The 23074-nt window shown below is 43.1% G+C and overlaps 1 protein-coding gene and 1 pseudogene across 1 annotated transcript; both read right to left on the reverse strand.

Moving 5' to 3' along the window:
• Positions 1-517: 517 nt before the first annotated feature.
• Positions 518-1501, reverse strand: LOC130879963 (olfactory receptor 52H1-like; annotated as a pseudogene).
• Positions 1502-8214: 6713 nt separating this feature from the next.
• On the reverse strand, positions 8215-9156 carry LOC130880320 (olfactory receptor 52H1-like). Its single transcript, XM_057779298.1, has one exon. The coding sequence runs from the start codon at positions 9154-9156 to the stop codon at positions 8215-8217; it is 942 nt and encodes a 313-aa protein (XP_057635281.1).
• Between the last annotated feature and the right edge of the window lie 13918 nt (positions 9157-23074).

The raw sequence follows: 23074 nt of genomic DNA on the forward strand, positions 1-23074 counted from the left end.
CAGGAAGATCCACCTGCCTCAGTGGGGGGTAATGGGTGGGGTTTGTCTCTTAAAGGGATAGGATAGACCATTACAATAATTCAGAAGACCACTGCCTTGGAGAACTCATTTTCACAGAACATTGTTTTGAAAGAGTAATCATTTGCTGGTTCCAGCTCTTATCTGGAAAGTACCCTACAGAGATACATCATGTTGTGATGTTTTTATTAATCAGTTTTACATTGTTTATAGTTATAACCTATCTAGATTCTCCATATTCAGCATTCTGCTCCAAACATCTTGGAGTCCTATTTGATACTACACTTGATCTCAGCCCAAAGGTTAAAAAAATGATTAGAAATCTTATGTACAGATGAGAACTAAATCTACTCTTCTCTGTCTGGTCATACAAAGGTATCTTGTTCAATTCTTACTTGGCTTCTCTAATCATGGCTTCATCTCTTACTTTTTCTATTACCCAGTATAGACTTTCTACAACTTTATATAAATTTAAGCCAGGATTGTGGGCTTCCCAACTTTAAGAAACAAGAAGGACTCCCAGACCAATATCATTGCCTATTTTCTTTCCCAAGCACTCAGTGCCATGGCAATGGTTTGCTTTGGGGAAGAACAAAAGTTTGGCCTTTACCCCATAGACGATTGGGTTGATGGCAGGAGGGATGGCTACATAGAGGCTGGCAAGCTGTGTACGGAAAGAGTGGGGGATATTATGACCAAAATGATAAGCAAGTGCAGAGAACATGGCTGGTGTGTGGAATAAAAGAATGACTCAAACGTGGGAACCACATGTGCTAAGGGCTTTCTGGTGGGCATCCCGGGAGGGAAGGTTAAAGGCAGCATGAAGAATAACAGTGTAGGAAAGGTCAATCAGGACCACATCCAACATGACAGTCATTATAAGTACTGCAAAGTCATAGCAGATATTGATGGAGAAGTCACCACAGGCCAGATGAGCAATGCCTATGTGCTCCCAGTATGTGTGGGGAGAGATGAGCGCTCGGCAGAAAGGCAACCGCTTTAACTGATGGGAAGATAATACAAAACTCCTGCTCACAATTGCCACTACAATTTTAGTAATAATCTGATGAGTGATGATGGTGGTGTATCTTGGGGGGAAGCAGATAGCAACATAGTGATCAAATGCCATGACCAACAGGATAGCAGAATCCATAGAAAGACTGAAGTGGGGGGAAAACATCTGGGAAGACATCCAAAAAACGTGATCTGCTGAGGACCCAGACAAAAGATGCTGAAGGTTTGGGACCACATGTATTACATATATCTGTAGTGGCCAACATGGAGAGAAAAAAGAACATGGGCTCTTGCAGACTGTGCTCCAGAAAAATGAGGTAGAGAAGGATGCTGTTGCCTGCAAAGGCCACAAGGTAGATAATAAAGAAGGGAATCTCAATCCATATGAAAAACTGTTTTAGCCCTGGGATTCCCAGGAGGATAAAAAAAAGTCTGGGTTGAAGCTGCTGAGGTTGAATGTGGTCATTATGGGCACAGGTTAAATGAGTGTCATAAACTGAAAACAAAAATGGCCTTATAGTTACAATGATCCACACAAACTTCCCCAATACATTTACCTTTCAGAAATGCTCAATCTCTCACTCTTTTCTCTTTATTCATTAACCTTTGCCAAACTTTCAATCATCTAACATGCATCATTAAAATGTTTTCCCAGAAACTTAAGTTGTATGACTGAATCCAATACTGACTGCTGATAGGAACCCAAGAAAGTTTCCTTGGGAAATTTGTTCATGAAATAACACCACACAATGAATGAATGAATGGTGCAGGAGAATTGCCTGTATTTTGTCAATCATGTTTTAAATAAATGCTGATTGGCCAGGCAGGAATAATAGGCAGGTCAACCAGACAGGAAGTAGAGGCAGGGTGATGAGAAAAGGAGAATGCTAGGAAGGAGGAAACCTATTCCTCCTAGTCCTGTCCAGACCACCGAAGAAACAGCATGTAATCTGCCTGGCTGAAAAACGTACTGAGCCACATGGCTAACATAGATAAGAATAATGGGTTAATGTAAGCTGCAAGAGTTAACAGGAATCCCGAACTAATGGGACAATCAGTTTTATAACTTATGGAGATCTCTTTGTGATTTTCTTTGGGGCTTGCTGGCTGTGGGGTATCGGAGGGATAGGAACCCCAACAAGCAGGCCCCTCATTGTTACAAATGAGGTAGGCTGCTCAGTGGTAGAGCCCTTGCCTAGCATGTATGAGGTCCTATGTCTAATCACCACAAGTATAAAAAATTATAAAAGAAGGTTAAATGTTAGTCAGAGGTCTGTTTAATTATTCAGTTGCTAGTCGGGCTTCATGAAGACAGGCTCAAGGTCTGAAAGTTAAGCAGACCATACAGTCCCTGTTCTTCCCTGCTTCTCCACACTCAACTGTACCATATCCTCTGAGTCTGCCCTGTTCTCTTCACTGCTGTAGAGAATTCAGACCAAAAGCAGAGGCAGGCTGCAGGTTTCAGTGGTTTCTTCTGCCCTTCGGATATTCCTAGACTGGAGTCTATTCAAAAGAAGACAGTATGACAAGTGACTATGCCAGGTCTGTCTCAGGAAAGAAGACGGAGGCCACCCCTTAACCACAACCAAAGCAAATTCCAGCAAGAGACACTCAGGCTCCTGGCAACACAAGACAATGGCACTCTTGACCCTATCTAACCTTTTTAATGTCTCGTCCTCATGTGACTTCATTGAAACCGCAAGTTTTCCTTTTAAAACTGTTACATTTGTGATCCGATACACAACCCTTTTGCTCCCATCTCAGTACCATTCCTTTTTAATTATTTCTATTTTTTTCTCCTTTAGTATTAGAATTCTACAGTACTCTATCCTTAACTATTCTTTGTGCAAACTACACCAAAGTGATCTCTACTAAAGATGTGACATTAACTGGGCCCCTACTGTGAACATTCTGAAGTTTCTGATTTTAAATATAGCTGTCCCTCCTTGGTTTGGGGATTAGGTATTCCCTGCCTGCCCTCTTCATCCAAACTACCTTATTGGTCTTTCTATTGACGCAACCCATTCCTATGGTGATATTTTCCAAGTCAAAGACTGTTGAACATAATTAGATTTTCCATCCCTACACATTATCTTAATTATATCTCCCTCACACACACGAACCCTCCTCATCTCTAAATGGTTCTAACATTGCAAGTGCTCACTCCGAGCATCTACTTAATGGTACACCAATGGCTACATCCCACATACTATTCACTCTTGCCAAGACCTGTTTCCTAATATAAACACATCTAGGTTTTTTTTTTGAGGGGTGCAATGAACTTTATTGATGGTATTCAAGAGAGTAGGGCTCCCTAAGCCCCTCCTGCTATTCTGGAGGTCTGGGATGAAAACTGTGAGGGAGATGCTCAGTGTCAAGGGTTGAGTTAGGACAGGGACTGCTCAGCAGCCAAGGGCCTCTCTCTTGCTGTGTCCTTGCTGGGATGGGTGGTCCAGGGTGGGCTTCTTACTCCTTGGAGGCCATGTAGGCCATGAGGTCCACCACTCTGTTGTTGTAGCCAAATTCATTGTCGTACCAGGAAATGAGCTTTACAAAGTTGTCATTGAGAGCAATGCCAGCCCCAGCATCAAAGGTGAAAGAGTGGGAGTCACTGTTAAAGTCACAGGAGACAACCTGGTCCTCAGTGTAGCCCAGGATGCCCTTTAGTGGGCCCTCGGATGCCTGCTTCACCACCTTCTTGATGTCGTCATACTTGGCAGCTTTCTCCAGGCGGCATGTCAGATCGACGACGGACACATTGGGGGTAGGAACATGGAAGGCCATGCCCATGAGCTTCCCGTTCAGCTCTGGGATGACTTTGCCCACAGCCTTGGCAGCGCCAGTGGACGCAGGGATGATGTTCTGGGCAGCGCCACGGCCGTCTTGCCACAGCTTCCCAGAGGGGCCATCCACAGTCTTCTGGGTGGCCGTGATGGCATGGACTGTGGTCATGAGTCCTTCCACGATGCCAAAGTTGTCATGGATGACCTTGGCCAAGGGGGCTAAGCAGTTGGTGGTGCAGGAAGCGTTGCTGACAATCTTGAGGGAATTGTCATAATTGTCATGGTTCACACCCATCACAAACATGGGGGGAACCGGCAGAAGGGGCGGAGATGATGACCCTTTTGGCCCCACCCTTCAAGTGGGCCCCAGCCTTCTCCATGGTGGGGAAGACACCAGTCGACTCCACAACATACTCAGCGCCAGCATCCCACCATTTGATGTTGGCGGGATCTTGTTCCTGGAAGATAGTGATGGCCTTCCCGTTGATGACAAGCTTCCCATTCTCAGCCTTAACTGTGCCTTTGAACCTGCCATGGGTGGAGTCATACTGGAACATGTAGACCATGTAGTTGAGGTCGATGAATGGGTCATTGATGGCAACAACCTCCACTTTGCCAGAAGTGAAGGCAGCCCTGCTAACCAGGCGTCCAATACGGCCAAATCCGTTCACTTCGACCTTCACCATCGTGTCTCTGGAATGAGGCTGGCACTGCATGAAAAGAAGCGGCTGTCTCTAGAACAGGGAGGAGCAGAAAGCACATCTAGTTTTTTTAATTAAAATTTTGGAAAAGATGTAGAAATTACTTTCAGAAAATGCAAAACATATTTTAAAAATATCTCCCAGTTTACTCCCTCTAGTTTACCTGTCATCAAGGCTGACTGTGGAAGCAGGAGCTTACTGTTTCGGGAGAAAAGGTGTGATCTAGGGTTTATCTTTCCCAACCACCGCATAAAGAAGGTGGGAAGCCAATCACTTCCAAAAAGGACGATACAAGAGGTTGGTGTCAACAGTGGTTTTCACTTATGCTGAACTCTGGGCAACATCTCCATTATCAGAAGATCCAGATGCAGGAGATTCTGATCTACAAAGGTGTTTCAAAGGGTTCAGATGAAGGTGCGAGGATTCCTGTTGGATATGCCAATGCTGTGCATAAACTGCACTATCCGCGTGTCTCACATCTATCAAATGTACACCTACATAGTGTCTAGGAAAAGAGTAGAAAACTTGAAAAGCCTAGATGTGGTAGTACAGTCCTGTAATCCCAGCCCTTGGAAGACTGAGGCAAGAGGATCCCCAATTCAAAGACAGCCTGGCTACATGGAGAAAAAGGAAAAGAAATGGGATGGTTCAGCTGCTGTAAGGAAAATGAGACAACAGATTTCATGTCAAAAGTACAACAACCAATGCTGACTTCAAATGGAAGACATAAAACTCTACAGATATTCAAAATATTCTTAAAGACTATAAAAGTAAGGCCCATTGATCCAAAGGAAACTTAGATATAATGGATATGAATATGATAATGGGTAAAAGAAGAAAATTCGATCTCTTTATTAAACGTGTTCTCTAACAGATGAACAACACCAATTGTCAGTTTAACAAAGACCCTCAAAGGCTGATTGATACCCAGTTCTAGGAAGTGTCGGGTGTTATAAGGAGCTGTTATAGCCATTTTTTAAAGAATTTACCATAAATCATTCCTGAAGATTAATTTAGGGGTATGAATTCAAAAAATACACATTCCCCCAGTGACTTCAAATATAGAAATGTTCCTGAAGATGTGGTTATACATATCCAAAAATAAAAAATAAAAGACAAGGCTATACTGTGACAGTAATTACAATGTAAAATTCAAGTAAAATTATAATGTAGAAAACAAGCATTGCTCAGATGATACACATTTACACCTCAACTGAAAACCTATAGAAAGTAATTTTAATAGTTATTAAAAACATGTTCACTTCTTTGTTATCTGTCAAGGACAACAAGGTCACGCTAACTTAAGGCCACATTTCCTGAGTGTATGAATTCTACTCACACTCTTAGCTCTCTTGTGCATATCCCCTCTGCAGTACACAGTGAAAATTTTCTGTAAATCTCTTAGTCTCTCCTACCTTGCCGGATCCTAGGTGTGACTGATCTCATTGTAGATATGTGGTTCCTAGATAGCACTCTGAAGACTGCCAATAATAATTCCCTTTGCCAGATTAAGGGCTGCAACAGTCTAGGTGAGACTCTCAGTGAGAAAAGTTCATATGGCCCTTGTCCACACCACAAGTGAGATCATAGTTTACTATGTCCCTCTGTCTCTGTTTGATTTGCTCAAATGCCACTCTTTTGATGAAAACTTGTATTTATCCACTGTCCCAAACATTTTTCTCACCATATGAAAGCTAGAAAATATTTACAGGCATTTATGATTATCAAATCAGAGTGTTGATTACACCATCTTATTTTATTTCCTGAGGCTTTCTCATTTAAAAAGCTATAAATCTTAAAAAGGAAGAAATCATGGGTATTCTTAATTATATCCTTAGGCCAGTGTTTAATGATGCAGTCTCACTAAGTGTGTATAGTATAAAAGCATAAAGGGGGGCTCTTGACACACCACAGCAACTAATTTGACCAGACAATAACAATCAATTATGTTATGAGTAAGGTTATTCTTGTTCCCAACGATGAGAGTCACCCATCTTTCCACATCAATCTTGGATCACAGCATCTCATCATAATAAACAAGATGGGCATTTTACCTCTAGGAATTGCAAGATCTAGAAGGACATAAACATTACCTCCCCACATTTAAATACTCCTGGACGGGAGGAAGAGTACTACCAAGGAACCCACCAGAGCCACTACGCCTCACTAAAGGATAAGTTACAAAGTGACTCACCTCGATATGGGAAAGTATCACCTTCTCCAATCACCTTCAAAATCCTAAGGTACTAAGGCCTGTACCAGAAATCAACTGTCATTAAGTATGCATGCCACTCTATAATGTCCAGGGAAGACAGGTATCTTGGTGCTTGCCTCTATCACCACCAATTCAAATGCTGGGTTATTTTTGCTACACAGCAACATGAGGGAACAGAATACATGCCAGCATTTTCTCCTTTAACATCTATGCTTTTGGTAGTGCCATTTATAAAGGAAAACAGAGGAGACGCACATTTTATAAAGGCAAGGTCTGGAGCTCTGGTGGCTTAAAAAGGAGTACTTACATAGAGTCCAGTTCTCAATTTTGAAGAAATTAATTTTGAGGAATTAATAACCTGTGCGTGTGAAGTCACAAGATTATTTTATATATTGTTCAGAGTTCAGAATTACAGAAACCCCCTTTATGCATACTGTCTATTAATATATACTATAACCTATATAACACTTTATTCTCATCTGTATACTAAACTAACTGCCATTACTCTTTCAAATTATTTTAATTGAATATACTACTACTAAAAAACACAATAGGCCATAAAAATTGATTTTTCTTCAAACATGCAATTAATAAAATTTGTTGTAAGGAGCTGTCGGCCGTTTCCCACAGCCCTCTCATGGCTAGCTTTACCCGAAATAATTACACAGAAACTGTATTCTTTTAAACACTGCTTGGTGCATTAGCTCTAGCCTCTTACTGGCTAGCTTTCACATCTAGATTAACCCATTTCTAATAATCTGTGTACCACCACAAGGTGGTAGCTTACCAGTAAGATCTTAACCTGCATCCATCTTGGAGAGCAGAGCTATGGCCACTGCCTGACTCGGCTTCTTTCAACCAGTGTTCTGTTCTGTCTACTCCACCTACCTAATTTTCTGTCCTATCAAAGGCCAAGCAGTTTCTTTATTCATTAACCAATAAAAGCAACAGATAGATAAAGACCCACCTCCATCAAAAATTAGGAATAAAAGAGAAACAATTCAATTTAATTCAACAAGGGCAGAGAAAAAAAAATAAAAGTGAGATGTCTATCATTTTTATTCATTTTTTAAATAAGTAAAGGAAACATAAAGAACGATGCAAGCAAAAAATATAATATTTATAACAGAAAGGATTGGAATTGCTAAGTACTTGAAAAGGAAATGCACAGCATACTGCCCTCATGCAGAAGCTGTGGAACTCAAGGGTGATAGGAAATGCAAGTCCTTAAAATATCTATCAGTAAGAAATGCAAACGTCCGTTGTGGTGTTGCTCAATTAACTCATATTATCAACTTCATCCACCAAAGTGTATGAGATAAAGCAAAAGAGGCCTTAATTTTTCCACAGGGTTGGTAGGTCTCTTTCCTCTCCTCTTCACCTGTTCTTTGTACATTGATAGAATGATCAATCACATTTCAAATAAATAGGAGATAAAAGTTTCACCAGACCAATGTCGCCAACTTTAGTTTACAGAGCTCACTCATTGTGTCTTTCCCAAAGAGAAGAGAAGAAGGAATTTGTCCTTGATCTTCTTGGTCTTCACTCCATAAACAACTGGATTTAGAGCAGGAGGGATGGCCACATAGAGGTTGGCGAATAAGATGAGAACGTTACGAGGGACACTGTGCCCAAAACGGTGAGCAAGGATGGAGAAGAAGGCAGGTGTGTAGAACATGAGGATCACACAGACATGGGACCCACATGTGCTCAGGGCCTTTTGGCGGGCACCCTGGGAGGAGAGCAGGAAAACTGCCTTGAGGATGAAGATGTAGGATACAGCAATCAGGATGACATCGGAAATAACAATCATGAGGGGAACTGAAAACCCGTACCAGATGTTGATAGAGATGTCTGCAGAGGAAAGCCTGGCAACACCTATATGCTCACAATATGTGTGAGGGATAACACGTGTCTTGCAATATGGCAACCGCTTCAGCAGGAAAACAACTGGCAGAATGACCAAGAAGCTCCTCACAATGATGCTCACCATACTCTTGAGAATGACCTGTGGGGTCAGGATGGTGTTGTACCTCAAGGGCAAGCAGATAGCCACATAGCGATCAAATGCCATGGCTAACAGGATAGCAGAGTCTACTACAAAGCTGAAGTGTAGAAAAAACATCTGAGAGAGACAACCAGAGAAGGTAATCTCTTGGGAGCCAAACCAGAGGTTCCCCAGCAGTTTGGGTACTGTGGTAGTGGACAAGATGAGGTCTGTGCTGGCCAGCATGGACAGGAGTATAAACATGGGCTCATGGAGGCTCTGCTCCATGGCAATCAGGTAGAGGAGGATGCAGTTGCCTACAATGGCCACAACATAGATAACACAGAAGGGAATCCCGATCCAGATGTGGAACTTTTCCAACCCAGGTATCCCAACAAGGATGAAGGAGGTTGGGTTGTAACAGCTTAGGTTGTTCATGGCCTCTGTGGGACCTGCTGCCTGAAGAGAGAGATTCTTTCAGAATCATTTATGAAAGGGAACAGTCCAACTCCAGTGCCGAATGCTGGTGACAGATCAGCATTCCTCAGGGAAGCACTTCTTATTATCAAGATGAAGATGGAAATAGAAAATACGATCCTTAGTGAGGTAACCCAGACCCAAAAAGAAGAACATGGGATGTACTCACTCATAATTGGTTCCTAGCCATGGATAGGGGCCACTGAGTCTATAATTTGTGATCCTAAAGAAGCTAAACAAGAGGGTAAACCCAAGGGAAAACATATAGATATCCTCCCAGCTATGGGAAATAGTCATGACTGATGGGCAAAAAATTGGAATCTTGGGGGTGGGGTGGGATGGGGATGAGGGGTGATGGGGAGAGAAAAGTGTGAAGGAGAGGATGAGGGGAACTGGGGGAATCGGGGTGAATGGGGATAAAGAAAGGTTGGATAGGGGAGCAGGGAAACTCATACCTTAGGTAAGGGAGCCACCTAAGGGGTGACAAGAGACTTGAACTTGGAATGACTACCAGATGCCCAGGGCAATGTCCCCAGTTAGTTCATTGGGGCACCTGAGGATAGGGAACCTGAAATGAACCTATCCTATAATCTTACTGATGAATATCTTGCATATCGCCATAGAACCTTCATCTAGCGATGGATGGAGATAGAGCCAGAGACCCACACTGGAGCACCGGACTGAGCTCCCAAGGTTATAATGAGGAGCAGAAGGAGAGAGAACATGAACAAGGAAGTCAGGACCATGAGGGGTGCACCCAACCACTGAGACAGTGGGGCCGATCTATTGGGAGCTCACCAAGGTCAGCTGGACTGCTACTGAAAAAAACATGGGATAAAACCGGACTCTCGGAATGTGGCGGACAATGAGAGCTGACGAGAGGCCAAGGAGAATGGCACAGGAACTTTCATCTGGCGATGGATCGAGAGAGAGACAGAGACCCAATTTGGATCAACCGTCTGAGCTCTTAAGGTCCAAATGAAGAGCAGAAGGAGGGAGAACATGAGCAAGGAAATCAGGACCACGAGGCGTGCACCCACCCACAGTGACAGTGGAACTGATCTATTGGGAGCTCTCCAAGGCCAGCTGGACTGGGACTGAATAAGCATGGGTTGAAACTGGACTCTCTGAACATGGCGGACAATGAAGGCTGATGAGAAGCCAAGGACAATGGCACTAGGTTTCGATCCTAATACATGAACTGGCTTTGTGGGAGCTTAGCCTGTTTTGATGCTCACCTTCCTGGGCCTGGATGGAAGTGGGAGGACCTTGGTCTTCCTGTAGGGCAGGGAATTTGGACTGCTCTTCAGTAGCGAGAGGGAGGGGGAATGGACTGGGGGGAGGAGAAGAGGAGTGGGGATAGGGGAGGGGAGAGGGGGGAGGGGGCAATGTGTGGGAGGAGGGGAGGGAAATGGGAAACGGGGAGCAGTTGGAAATTTTAATTAAAAAAGAATAAAAAAAATATATAAAAAAATAAAAAAAAAAAAAGATGAAGAAATGCCTGTAGACTAAGTACTCATTGCCCATTCTATTTGCCAATAGCTTCACTTCATTCATTGTATTCATATCAATTAGTAAACATTATAAAAGGGTCACTATATGAGTCAGAAATTGCATGTGATTAAATTAAACTCTTTAAAATGGGCCTATTTAAAAGGGGGAATTGCACATCTAATGGGGAAAATGGAATGGAGTGAGGAAAGATGGGAAAAAAATAAAAATACATACATTAAAATGTGATACTGGGAATGGCGAAATGGCTCAGAGGTGACAATACAGTACCGCTTTCCAGAGTAGCACTGAGAATTCTGTGCTCACTCCCTCATAGCACAGAGCACAATCACCTGTAACTCCAGCTCCAGGCATCTGACTTCTGGCCTCCACAAGCACCTGCACTCATGTCTACATAACTCTTTCACACACACACATACACACACACACAGAGAGAGAGAGAGACAGACAGACAGACAGACAGACAGACAGACAGACAGAGGCAGAGAGAGAGAGAGAGAGAGAGAGAGAGAGAGTTAGTTTAAAATAAATCTTAAGTTTCTGTTTTAATGCTGTACTGGATGGAGATGATCTGTGAAGAAAGAAGACAACTTCCTTCTCCAGGGTAGATCCTGTGCTTCAGACAAGACATTTGTAAAATACACTGATGGGTTTGCGTGCTCAAAGAGGAAATTCATGAAAGAAGAATGAATGAATGTGCCTGAAGGAAGCAGATGCAAAGAAACATAGCAGAGCATTGGGCTGAGCTCCCAAAGTCTAGTCGAAGAGAGGGAGGAGTGAGAATACAAGCAAAGAGACCGAGACCATGGTAGGGACACCCACTGAAACTGTTTGCCTGGCCTGAGAGCGAGAGAACCAGCATAGGACCAAACTAGGTCCTCTGAGTCCAGATGACAGTTGTATGGCTGGCGCAAACTGTGGGGTCACTGGCGCTGAGAGGAGAATTTATTCCTACTGCTTGTTCTGGCTTGTTGGAACCCATTCTCTCTGGAGGAATACCTTGTTCGGCCTAGATATAGGGGAGAGACCCTTGGTCCTGCCTCAAAGTGATGTGCTAGAATTTGTTGACTCCCCATGGGGAGCCTTTCCCTCTCTCTGAGGAGTGGATGAGGTATAGGATGGGAGCTGATGGTGGAAGGTGGAGGGAGCAGGAGGAGGAAAGGGAGTGGGAAATGGATTTGTCATGTAAAATGAGAAAAGATAGTTTTTATTGATTTTTATTGAACTCTACATTTTCCTCTGCTCCCCTCCCTGCCTCTCTCCTCCCCGCTTCAACCCTCTCCCAGGTTTCCCATGCTCCCAATATACTCAAGAGATCTTGTCTTTTTCTACTTTCCATGTGGATTATATCTATGTAAGTCTCTCTTAGTGTTCTCATTGTTGTCTAAGTTCTCTGGGATTGTGGTTTGTAGGCTGGTTTTCTTTGGTTTGTGTTTAAAAACCACCTATGAGTGAGAACATGGGATAATTATCTTTCTGTGTTGGGATTACCTCACTCAAAATAATGTTTTGAATTTTGCAGGAAAATGGATGGAGCTTGAAAAGATAATTTTTAAATAAAATTTAAAAGGGAATGAATGAAAGAGCAGGTTTTCATGCTGGGTGCTGTGGGAGCTTCCACTTCAGTGACTGAAATGTGGATGGATTTAGTTTATGTGTTTTGAGGATGCAAATACAAAAGTGTACATCATTGAAGACACACAGGAAGAGGAAAGCACTATTAACCCACCTTTAGGAGAAAGTAATGAACCCAAAGTATGCTTTTGGGAAAGTCTTAAAATTTAGACACCAAGAACCTATTGCGAAGTATTAAGTGATCTCACCTCTCCATGTTTGCCAGTGTCGAGGAAACCTCCATAACCAAAAATCCGACAGAGGAGTTTGTCCAGGCAAAGTGTCTGCTGAGCTTCATCTCCTAGGGCAAAAGTAAAGAATCATAGAGAAGTTCTGCCTCACAGTTTTCCCTTCTTTCTTGTCTGCTGGTATCTACCCGTGAGAACTAGCTTGCACTAAACAGAGCCCACACTTAGGAAAATGCAGTTTCTGCCATCTGTTTCAGACAGTTTCTCTTTCAGGTAGAAGTGAATGATAATTGGGCCATCAATACCAGGAAGTCCCCTACTGTCGAGCATCTACAGCTTCTGAGTCATACAAAGGCAAGTGTCAGAGAGAGCTGGCACTTATCCAAGACCTAAGCAATTAGCTAGAGTAAAGTTTCAAAGCCATTCCAAGGGCAGGGAAGTGACTTGGCAGAAATTCATAACAGTTCTACACTAAGACCTGGTGAGGATCTGTAGTCTTCTGCCCAGGAAAAGGAAACCTGGGGTTTCCTAGGCTTTGTGACGTGTCTTCTAGGTCCCCAGTCAGTGCTTTCCGTAGTGAGCTACTCTTTCACAGTTTGTCATTGGCACTTGCCTTGAACAGCCAAGGTGTTCACATTGAGACCTCCTGAAGAAATGCAGGTGGCCATTGACAAACACAGGCCCTGTGAACGGGTTTTCTAAGTCCAGTTCATGGCCTAGTGCAGAATAAACTGCCAAGGTCACAGAACTTTTTTGAACAATGTGCAACAGCAGACACTCCAGAATGTTCTCCCTTAAATGATGGCCACGTGATCTCCTTTGACTGATAAACAAGTAAACTCTGGAAGTCCCACAAAGTCAAAACATCTCAGTAATTTAGGAAGTTTAAGTTCAGCCTATCAGAGCATAGATTTGCTGTTCCTTCCACCCCAGTCTCAAGGAAGAGGCATGGGGAATACATCAAAGAGGGAGAGAAACAACAACTCATCACTGAAACTGTGAAGGGTCAAAGCATCAGTACCAAGGGATCTTGGTTTAGTCACAACACACTGTAAACTCAATTCTCTTGCCAAAAGACCTCTACTGAGATATTGGGAGTTTTTCTGAGTACACTAGCTGTTCTAACTTGAAATCAGTAGCTTCCTATTAAGTGCCCACTGCCTTATCATAGAGTAAATTGGTGTGGGGCCAGGAAGACGGCTCAGCACGTAACGGCACTTGATGCCAAGCCTTTTGATCTGTGTTGGATCCCTAGAACCCACACAATGAAGGAAGAGACTTACTCTCACAAGTTGCCCTTTGACTTCCAAATATACACCATGGCACAAATCATGTATATGCATGTGTGTCTGTGTATGCCTGTGTGCACCTTTGCATGTGTGCTAACACATGCATACATACATGTATGCGTACATACACCACAAATAAGTAAATATGACTTTAAAATTTTTTAGAGAGAATCACTGGTTTCAGAGAGGTCCCTTCTCCTACAGACAGGTCTTCAGAGGGCAGTCTCCTCAGACACTGAGAGAACTAGAAGCCATGTGATATAGGATCCTTCCTCTCTAACCCACTGCAGTTGTCAACTCACCAGAGTGGAGTCTCTTTTCGGTTCACAGGAGTGATGGAAAGAACTCAGAAGAAAGTGAGCACACTTTCAGAAGGGAAAGACGCGAGGAAGAGGAAAACGAAAACATTTGTGCTCTCAAATTCCCAGGAGGTCACTGGCGTGGAGTAAACCCTCCATTCCCATTTTCACACAAGGGGCAGGGCTTGTGCCATTTCCCTTGGGGAGGAGCGTATCTTGTGTGTTTTAATAGCCTTTAGACATTGTGTCCCTGGGAGCTTCATCTAGAGTCAAATTATGCAGTCAGTTGAGGCAGAAATCTTTGATGTCTCAGAGTGTTCTTATAGCTTTAGTGTCCTTTGGTCAGTTTATATAAACTTGCACCAAGTCCATGTAAATAACATTAGCATGTTCTAGATTCTTGATATTGAAGAATAAACTCTACAATTCAGTCTCCAAATTTTCTTTGCCCTTTCTATCACGTTTCACTGACAGTTTCTTGATTTCCAAATACATACAAGTATGTATATTGATCACATAGAATCAATACACTAATATGGAAATATTTGGTTACTTTATGGTACATATTTTTTTATTATTAATATTAAAAATGTATTTCTTCATCAGTAGGATTCATTCATTTTTCCAATAATCAATTATAATCACCATACTTACTTAAAAATAAAAACACCCTTTACTATATAAAGATTATATGAATATTCTATAGCCACTACTTTTTAAAAAAATAAAAAGACCTCACTGTCCTCGATCAGTGACTCAGTGGTTAAGAGCATTGGATGCTCTTTCAGAGGACCTGAGTTCAATTCCCAGCACCCACATGGGCACTCACAAGCACCTAAACCCAGTTCAGGGGGTTCCGATGTCTTGTTTTGGTCTCTGTCAGCATTGAACATATGTGGTGCACACACATACTTTCAGGCTAAACATTTATATATAAAATAAAAATAAGTAAGTAAATTAGCCTATAATTAAAAATAATTATGTAAATAAGCCATACTATACTCCATGGTATAAAACAACAAATGCACTATATGCCTTTGCTATTCTAAAGTACAGACCTGCAGTACAAAGGGTAAAATGTCATAAAAGCTGGTCTTCTTTTGGGAAACTGTAAAACAAAATTCTCTTGTTTTTTCTTGTTTTTTCAAAGTCAGAAACATTACTTCTCTCCCTTCTTGACAGGATATTTTTAAATTTTGATCATAACTTCACAGGCATAATGACGTCTATATCACTCTTGTCCTTCCCTCTCCCCTTCGACTCCTCACATGTTCCCTCTCACTTCTAAGATCATGCTCTCTTCATTATTGTTGCATGTCCCTATCCACGTGGGTGTATCACCTGGTGTTGTCATTACACCAGTCTTGTTCTGAAAACAGTATTGTTAAAATTTCATGGATGTATTTTCTCTGTCATGTCTAAGGAACAGTATTTAGCGAATGCATACTGGAACTGGGGCTCTTTATAAGTTGCTTCTGACTTTATATCATGGTCAAATTGTCCTTTGGCTTTCTTCTTCTGCCTTGTGTTCCTTTAACAAATCTTGTGATTGCAAGAAATTTGGAAAAAATAAGAGAGTTGCCCTATTTGACATATATTTCATTCATTTTATATGAACTTTATTTTAAGTTCAGACCATTAAAAGTGATAGATGAAGGAAAAATAGAAATTTTTCTTTATATATGTGTATGATTAAGGATGTATATGCAAAATCTATAGTCTCATTTCAATAATATAAATTAACTAAAACATCCTACTGAAAAATGAGAAACATTTTGAACAACATTTCATGAAATAAATATATAGTCAGTTTATACATGTCAAAAGTCTTTATTATTACAAATTCAATCAGACATGAAAAAGCCACAATTAAAAATCCATACACCCCTCTAAGATGCAATACTGCAATGACTTAAAATTCTAGTCTTGCCGAGAATGTGATGACAGGAAACACGACAATGGGAAGTGGAAAGTATGTCAGACTGGAGGAAGAGGTGGATTGTGGAGCAATGTTGTCTTCAGAGCAACGACACTCATAAACTCTTTGTTCTGCTCTGTTCTGTTTTATGTTCCAGCCTTCATGAATTTTTAGCACACTGGGTGACTACCTACACCAGACCTGAGCCTGTCAACATTCAGCCACAGAGGTGGGAGGAGTTCCCAAGGCCCCACCCATCCTGAGGACTTATGGACAGTGACCTGTTGGTTGCTGGGGAAGTGAGAGCTTTCTCCAGTGCTGAAGCTCCTGGTGAGGCTCCTGTTGGAAGTCTAATAACCCCTAAACTGTGAGAATGGAAGCAGAATAGGTGGGAAGAGGAAGTGTTGGGTCCCTAGAGGACAGGCCTTCGCACCCCCACTTGATCTGTTTTGCACTCTTGAGGTTGGTTGAAAACAGGAACAAAAACAGGAACAATCTGTTGTTTTCAGTAATGTTTCTAAGGATGTTTATCCCTAAGCCATTGAGTTATGGTGATGAGCTTCCTGCTATTGCTGGTTTGGCCTCCCCTGCTGAGGGCTATATATACTTGTGAGAAAGTGGAATAAAAGGCTTGTCTGCAGAACCTGAAGTTGTGTTGCGTGTTAATCCTGGCGTCCCTCGCTCAGAAGAATGACAGTTGCCATGCTGGTGCAGCAAAGTGGAGGTTCCACCGAGATCTGAGAAAGAAGGGGTAGCAGACAGGGTCATCCTAGGCTGGTAAGGACGGATTGGGGTAAAATGGGATCCACAAGCAGTAAGAGAGACCTGATATGTCAGATAGCTAAATTGTTAGAGAAATGAGGATCCGCGGTCAAAGAGAGAACTATAGAAGATTTTCTTAAGAATATAGCTACAGCAAGCGCATGGTTTTTGACAGGTGGAGGTTTGAACATCTCCGATTGGAAACAGGTAAAAACAGATTTGCAGAAATGGCTGCAAAAGGAGGGTGCCGATAGAGTCCCTATATCTACCTTTTCTCTATGGCGCCTGGTTCGCAATGCCATACTTACTGATAAAGTGAAAGTGAGACCAGAGGTCATCGTGGCTAAAGAGATACTTGTAGAAATACAGGAGGAAAAGACTTGCCAGTCCATAGCATCGGCAGAGTCACATACGGAGCAAAAGGAAATGTCAGAGGTACCAGGGAGAACTTTGGAATCTGGTGCAGTACTAAGGCTAGCACCAAAGTCTCCCCGCTTTCGGGCGCAAACCAGATAGCAATAACCTCTGAGTCAGAAAATGGGGAAGGCAGCCTCAGCTCTAGTGAAGAGAATAGTTTATCTGATGAGGATGCACAGCTAATGCAGGAAATTAAGGTACTTCGGAAAAGGCTGAAGCGCTGTAAGTCAAAGAATTCCTTAAATGTGCTGTCAGCCCCACCTGCTTTTAATGAGGATTGGAGAAGGAGAGAGTCCTTTTGGGAACTGACAGATGACAAGGAGGCCGAAGAGGGCTCAGGAAGAAGAAGAGGTGTCTGTTTTTGGTCCAGGCACACAGTTGCTCCGGGTATAGAGGTACCTGATCCTAAAAATCCAGGACAGGTGCTGAGAAAACATGTGGCCTTGAGCTTTAAGAAGATGAAGCAATTGAAAGAGGCTGTGGCGGTATACAGCTCTCAGGCCCCGTTTACTCTTACCATGGTAGAGTCTTTTGTGGCATTGAATCTTACACCTAGCAATTGGCAGCAACTATGCCATGCAGTATTACCGGGAGGATATTACTTACTGTCGAGGGGAGAGTATCAAGAAAATTGCTTACAAATGGCTAGGTTAAATGCACAAGCGGGACAGGCACAGAGAATCAAGACATGCTAACTAGAGCAGGAGCTTATGCTGACTTGGTCAATCAAATTGTGCTCGATCCTGCCGTATATCTCCAGATGGCAACTGCAGCTACCAAAGCTTGGAAGGCCCTGCCAAAGAAGGCCGCAGGGGATCAGCTGTCAAAAGTTTCACAAGGGCCTTCAGAACCATTTCAGGACTATGTGGATAGGATATTGCAGTTGGCAGGAAGATTGTTTGGTGATGTGACCCATAGTTAAGCAGCTGGCATTTGAAAATTCCAATAAATATTGTAAGGAAGCCTTGCGGCCACATAAGGCCAAAAGCTTAAACAAATACATCCAGATCTGCTGGTATATTGACGGACACTTCATTCAGGGTCATGTGATTGCCACTGCCATTAGGCCTGGGCAAGGATCCCAAACAACTGGGGATAAAACCTGCTTTAACTGTGGTGTCCTTGGACATTTTAAAAAGGAATGTCCACAACTCACTCGGGGAACTACTGCCAGACCAGGAAAGTGCCCACGACGTAAAAGGGGAGCCCATTGGGCAAATGATTGCAGATCTAAGACAGATATAGATGGAAAGCTTCTGCCCGTCCAAACCCAACAGCAGGGAAACTGGTGGAGGGCCCCGCTCCAGGGCCCCAGAACCTCAGTGTATGGAGCAATGACACCAGGAGTCAGGGGGTCCCACCCCAGCAGTGGCCGTATCCAGTTTGTTCCACAGGGCAATCCTTGTGCGTTGCAGACCTTGCCCACGCCACCCCAGGAAGTGCGGGACTGGACCTCAGTACCTCTGCCCAAGCAGTCTTGACAGCCAAAAAAGGGCTCAAGCGTTACCAACTAATGTTTTTGGGCCACTCCCTAGAGGGACCTTGGGGCTTATCTTGGGAAGAAGCAGTACCATCTTGAGGGGAATTCAAATTCATCCTGGGGTTGTTGATGAAGATTATCAAGGAGAAATAAAAATTATGACATCAGTTTCTCAAGGAGTTACAGTAATTCCTCAAGGGGATCATATTGCCCAATTGGTCTTGGTACCCTTAGTTAACACCTCCAACCCCGCGGCCAGATACAGTCAGGGTGCTAAGGGTTTTGGATCATCTGGCACTGCAGCCTTTTGGGTAGCTCATATGAAAGAAAGGCCACGATTGGAGCTGACTATTGATGGGAAGTCATTTAATGGGATTTTAGAATCTGGAGCTTATGTCTCTGTCCTGTCCTTAGAATTCTGGCCTAAGAAGTGGCCATTAGAAAGAAGTACTGCCACCCTACAAGGAATAGGTCAAGCAAGTCCCAAGAAGAGTGCAAAAATATTAAAATGGCAGGATAATGAAAGCCATGAGGGTTACTTTCAGCCATATGTCCTCCCGGGACTACCTGTTAATCTCTGGGGAAGAGATGTCCTGAGTGAGATGGAGCTGTCTTGACCACTCAGCCCACACCACCAACACCAGCATCCCAAATTATGCAGCAACTGCGATGGAGACCAGGTCAGGGGCTGGGAAAAATCTGCAGGGCCAGTTGCAGCCAGTGACACCAGATAAACAAATTACCAGACTCCTGGGAAACCGAAGTGGTCTAGGCCATTTTAGTTAGGGTCACTGTTCCCAAGCCTGCCCCAATTCCTATAACTTGGAAATCTGATGATTCAGTTTGGGTGGAACAGTGGCCCTTGACTCAAGAGAAATTGCAGGCTGCTCATGACTTGGTCCAAGATCAGCTGCAGGCTGGACACATTGTCCCCTCTACTTCCCCTTGGAATACACCCATATTTATCATTAAAAATAAATCTGGAAAATGGAGACTATTACAGGACCTCAGGGCTGTCAATGAGGTGATGCAGCCTATGGGTCCTCTTCAGCAGGGATTGCCCTTCCCTTCAGATATACCCCGGGGCTGGCATATAGTTATGGTGGATTAAAAAGATTGCCTTTTTAACCATTCCTCTAGCCAAACAGGATTGCCCTCGTTTTGCTTTTAGCTTCCCTTCAGTTAATTTTAAGGAACCAGCTTTGCGATTCCATTGGATTATTCTCCCACAGGACATGAAAAATAGTCCTACAATATGTCAAACTTATGTTGCTGCTGCCTTAGAGCCTGTCCGCTATCAGTTTCCACAGTTATATATTGTTCATTATATGGATGATTTATTAATAGCAGGGCCTGATCAAGATCAACTGCTCAGGGCTTATACTCAAATGCAACAAGATTTAGAGAAGGTGGGGCTGATCATAGCTCCTGAGAAGATCCAAATGCAAGCCCCATATTGGCCATGGATGGAATTAAACCAAAAAAATTAACTGTTGACACCTCTCATCTTAAAACCTTACATGATTGACAGCAGTTACTGGGAGATGTACAGTGAATACACCCCTTTCTAGCAATCAAAACAGGTGACTTAAGACCATTGTATGATATGCTCTTGGGAGATCCTGACCCAACTTCTCCCCAAATATTGACGTCTGCAGCCAGGCAGGCCTTAAGGCTTCTTCTGGACAACATTAAAAGGGTCCATCTCAAGGAGATTAATTATGATCAATCATTAAATTTTGTAGTTCTTGCTTCCAATTTTGCCCCTGCAGGAGTCTTTTGGCAGGATGGACCTATTTTATGGGTACACATGCCTGCCGCTCCAGCAAGGGTAGTCACCCCATACTATGAAGCTATATTACAATTACTTTGGAAAGCTAAGAAGGTTGCTGCCCAGACATTTGGGAAGTACCCTGACAAGATTATAACACCTTATACTAAAGACCAGCTAGTACATTTACAACAGTACCATGATGAGTGGACCCTTTTTCTCACCTCCTTTTCTGGAAGTTTTGATTCTCATTATCCTCAGCATTCATTAATGGTCCTATTACAAAAATCATTCTGTTATATTCCCCTGAGTGATTAGAGGATCTCCCATACCCTCAGCTCATGCTGTCTTTACAGATGCTTCCCCTGAAGGTAATGCAGTAGTGGTTTCTGTAGGAAAAGTACGGAAACGTCCTGTAGGGGATGTATCAGCCCAAGCTGCAGAGGTAACAGCCTGCCTCATTGCACTCCAGCTCTTCCCTGGAGATCCTGTAAATTTGTATACTGATGGTGTGTATATGGCCCACATCTTTAAGTCATTGGAGACATCTGCATATATATCACCTACCTCTAAGGTCCATCACTTGCTCAGCTGTGTTCAGCATTTGATTTGGCAGCGAACTGAGCCTTTGTTTGTCGGACTTATCAGCAGTCATACCCAGCTGCCTGGGCCATTGTCAGTAGGTAATGATTTAGCTGATAAATATAAACATGTTTGCTTTACTTCTGACCTCGCCCAAGAAATACATGATAAATTTCACCTTAATGCACGTTCCCTTCGGCATCATACTCGATGCACATGAGAAGTAGCACGAGCCATTACATCATCTTGTCCTTGGTGTGCTCCTTTCCTAAGCAGCCCCAATTTAGGTGTTAACCCACGAGGATTACGACCAAATCAGTTATGGCAGATGGATGTTACACACCTGTTTGCCGCAGGGAAACTTAAGTTTGTCCATGTATCAATAGACACCTTTTCAGGAGTAATTTTCACATCCTTGCATTGAGGAGAACGAGCAAAAGATGCCATTGCACACTGACTTTCTGCTTTTGCCTATATGGGCAAACCTGAGGTCATTAAGACAGATAATGGCCCAGCATATATCAGTAAAAAATTTTCATCCTTTTGTTCATTCTATGAAATTTCCCATGAAACAGGCATCCCATATAACCCAATGGGTCAAGTAATCGTGGAAAGAGCCAATCAGACCTTCAAGCAATATTTTCAAAAATTTAAAAGGGGGGGAGTTCATATTCTCCCCAGCAGTTCAATTATCCACCATTCTCTTTATTTTAAATTTTTTTTTTTTGATTTTTCGAGACAGGGTTTCTCCGTAGTTTTTGGTTCCTGTCCTGGAACTAGCTCTTGTAGACCACACTGGCCTCGAACTCACAGAGATCCACCTGCCTCTGCCTCCCGAGTGCTGGGATTAAAGGCGTGTGCCACCACCGCCCAGTTATTTTAAATTTTTTGACTGTGGATGCTAAAGGGCGCTCACCTATGGAGCACCATACACAAGTTAGGGCTCAGAGCCTAGGATGGGTTTGTTGGAAAGATCTGCAAACAGGAATATGGATGGAACCAACCCCCTTGTTGGCAAAGGTGAGGGTGGGGCTGTATGTGTTTTTCCTCCAGGAGTTGATAAACCAATTTGGGTGCCAGAACGGTGTGTAAGGCCAGTGACCCGGATGAAGACCACGATGCTCCTTCTACTTCAGGTGATGACTCTGGTAACAACAACAGAATTATGAGTGATGGGGAGTCTGGTGAGAAACCCCCCACTTTTAATGCCAATTAGTATTGCATAATACCTATGGTCCCAAACCCGCTCCTTGATGTTGGGATGCTGATAGAAATTTTAATCTCCACTCTACAGTTATGTGGGGAGAATGTATCACTCAAGAGCCTGGTTTGTTATATTGCTGGACGCAATGACTGTTTGATCCTCTGCTTGCCTTCCTGCCCCATTTTTTCTTTGTATTGTGGAATGGCACTTGGGGGGGGGTGATATTCTTAGTTGTTCTTCCAGGATCTATAAGCTGAGTGATTGCTGGGACAATTCTGATGGAGCTTTGATCGTTTGAGTGCCTGCTGTGATTCCTCTGCCGGTGCTGGTATCTCAAGAACATCAGGAGATCATCCTTTATCGACAACGGGCAAACAGCTGCAATTGTTGCTGCTATTGCTGTAGCTGCCACTGTGGGTACTGTTGCTGGAGTTGCCATTTCACAGACAGCTGTGACTACAGAGACTGTGGAGCAGCTGTCTGGAAGGGTTAGCGAGTCCCTACAGACACGGAGTGCTCTGGACTCTCATATTGGACTTGGACTTTTAAATTTAAATCAACAAACTGTGCTTTTGCAAGAACAGGTAGTTTCCCTTTGACTCCTGCAAAAAGTGTCTTGTACGTTACACCTGCTAATGTTATAAAAGCTTCTGATGTGGTTAAAGTGTTAAATTCATGTTTGGATGGCCCCTGGAATTCCTCCTTTTTGAATTTCACTCTGTAGACAGCTTATCATATTGTTAGTATTAATAACACATGGGTCCCTGCTGTGTCTGGATCCAGTCAGTAGAATGCCATGGCCCAGCTTGGGGGCTGGGTCCAAAAATTGTCTGGAATGCTCTC

Source organism: Chionomys nivalis, chromosome 8, assembly GCF_950005125.1.
Source record: "Chionomys nivalis chromosome 8, mChiNiv1.1, whole genome shotgun sequence".
NCBI lineage: Eukaryota > Metazoa > Chordata > Mammalia > Rodentia > Cricetidae > Chionomys > Chionomys nivalis.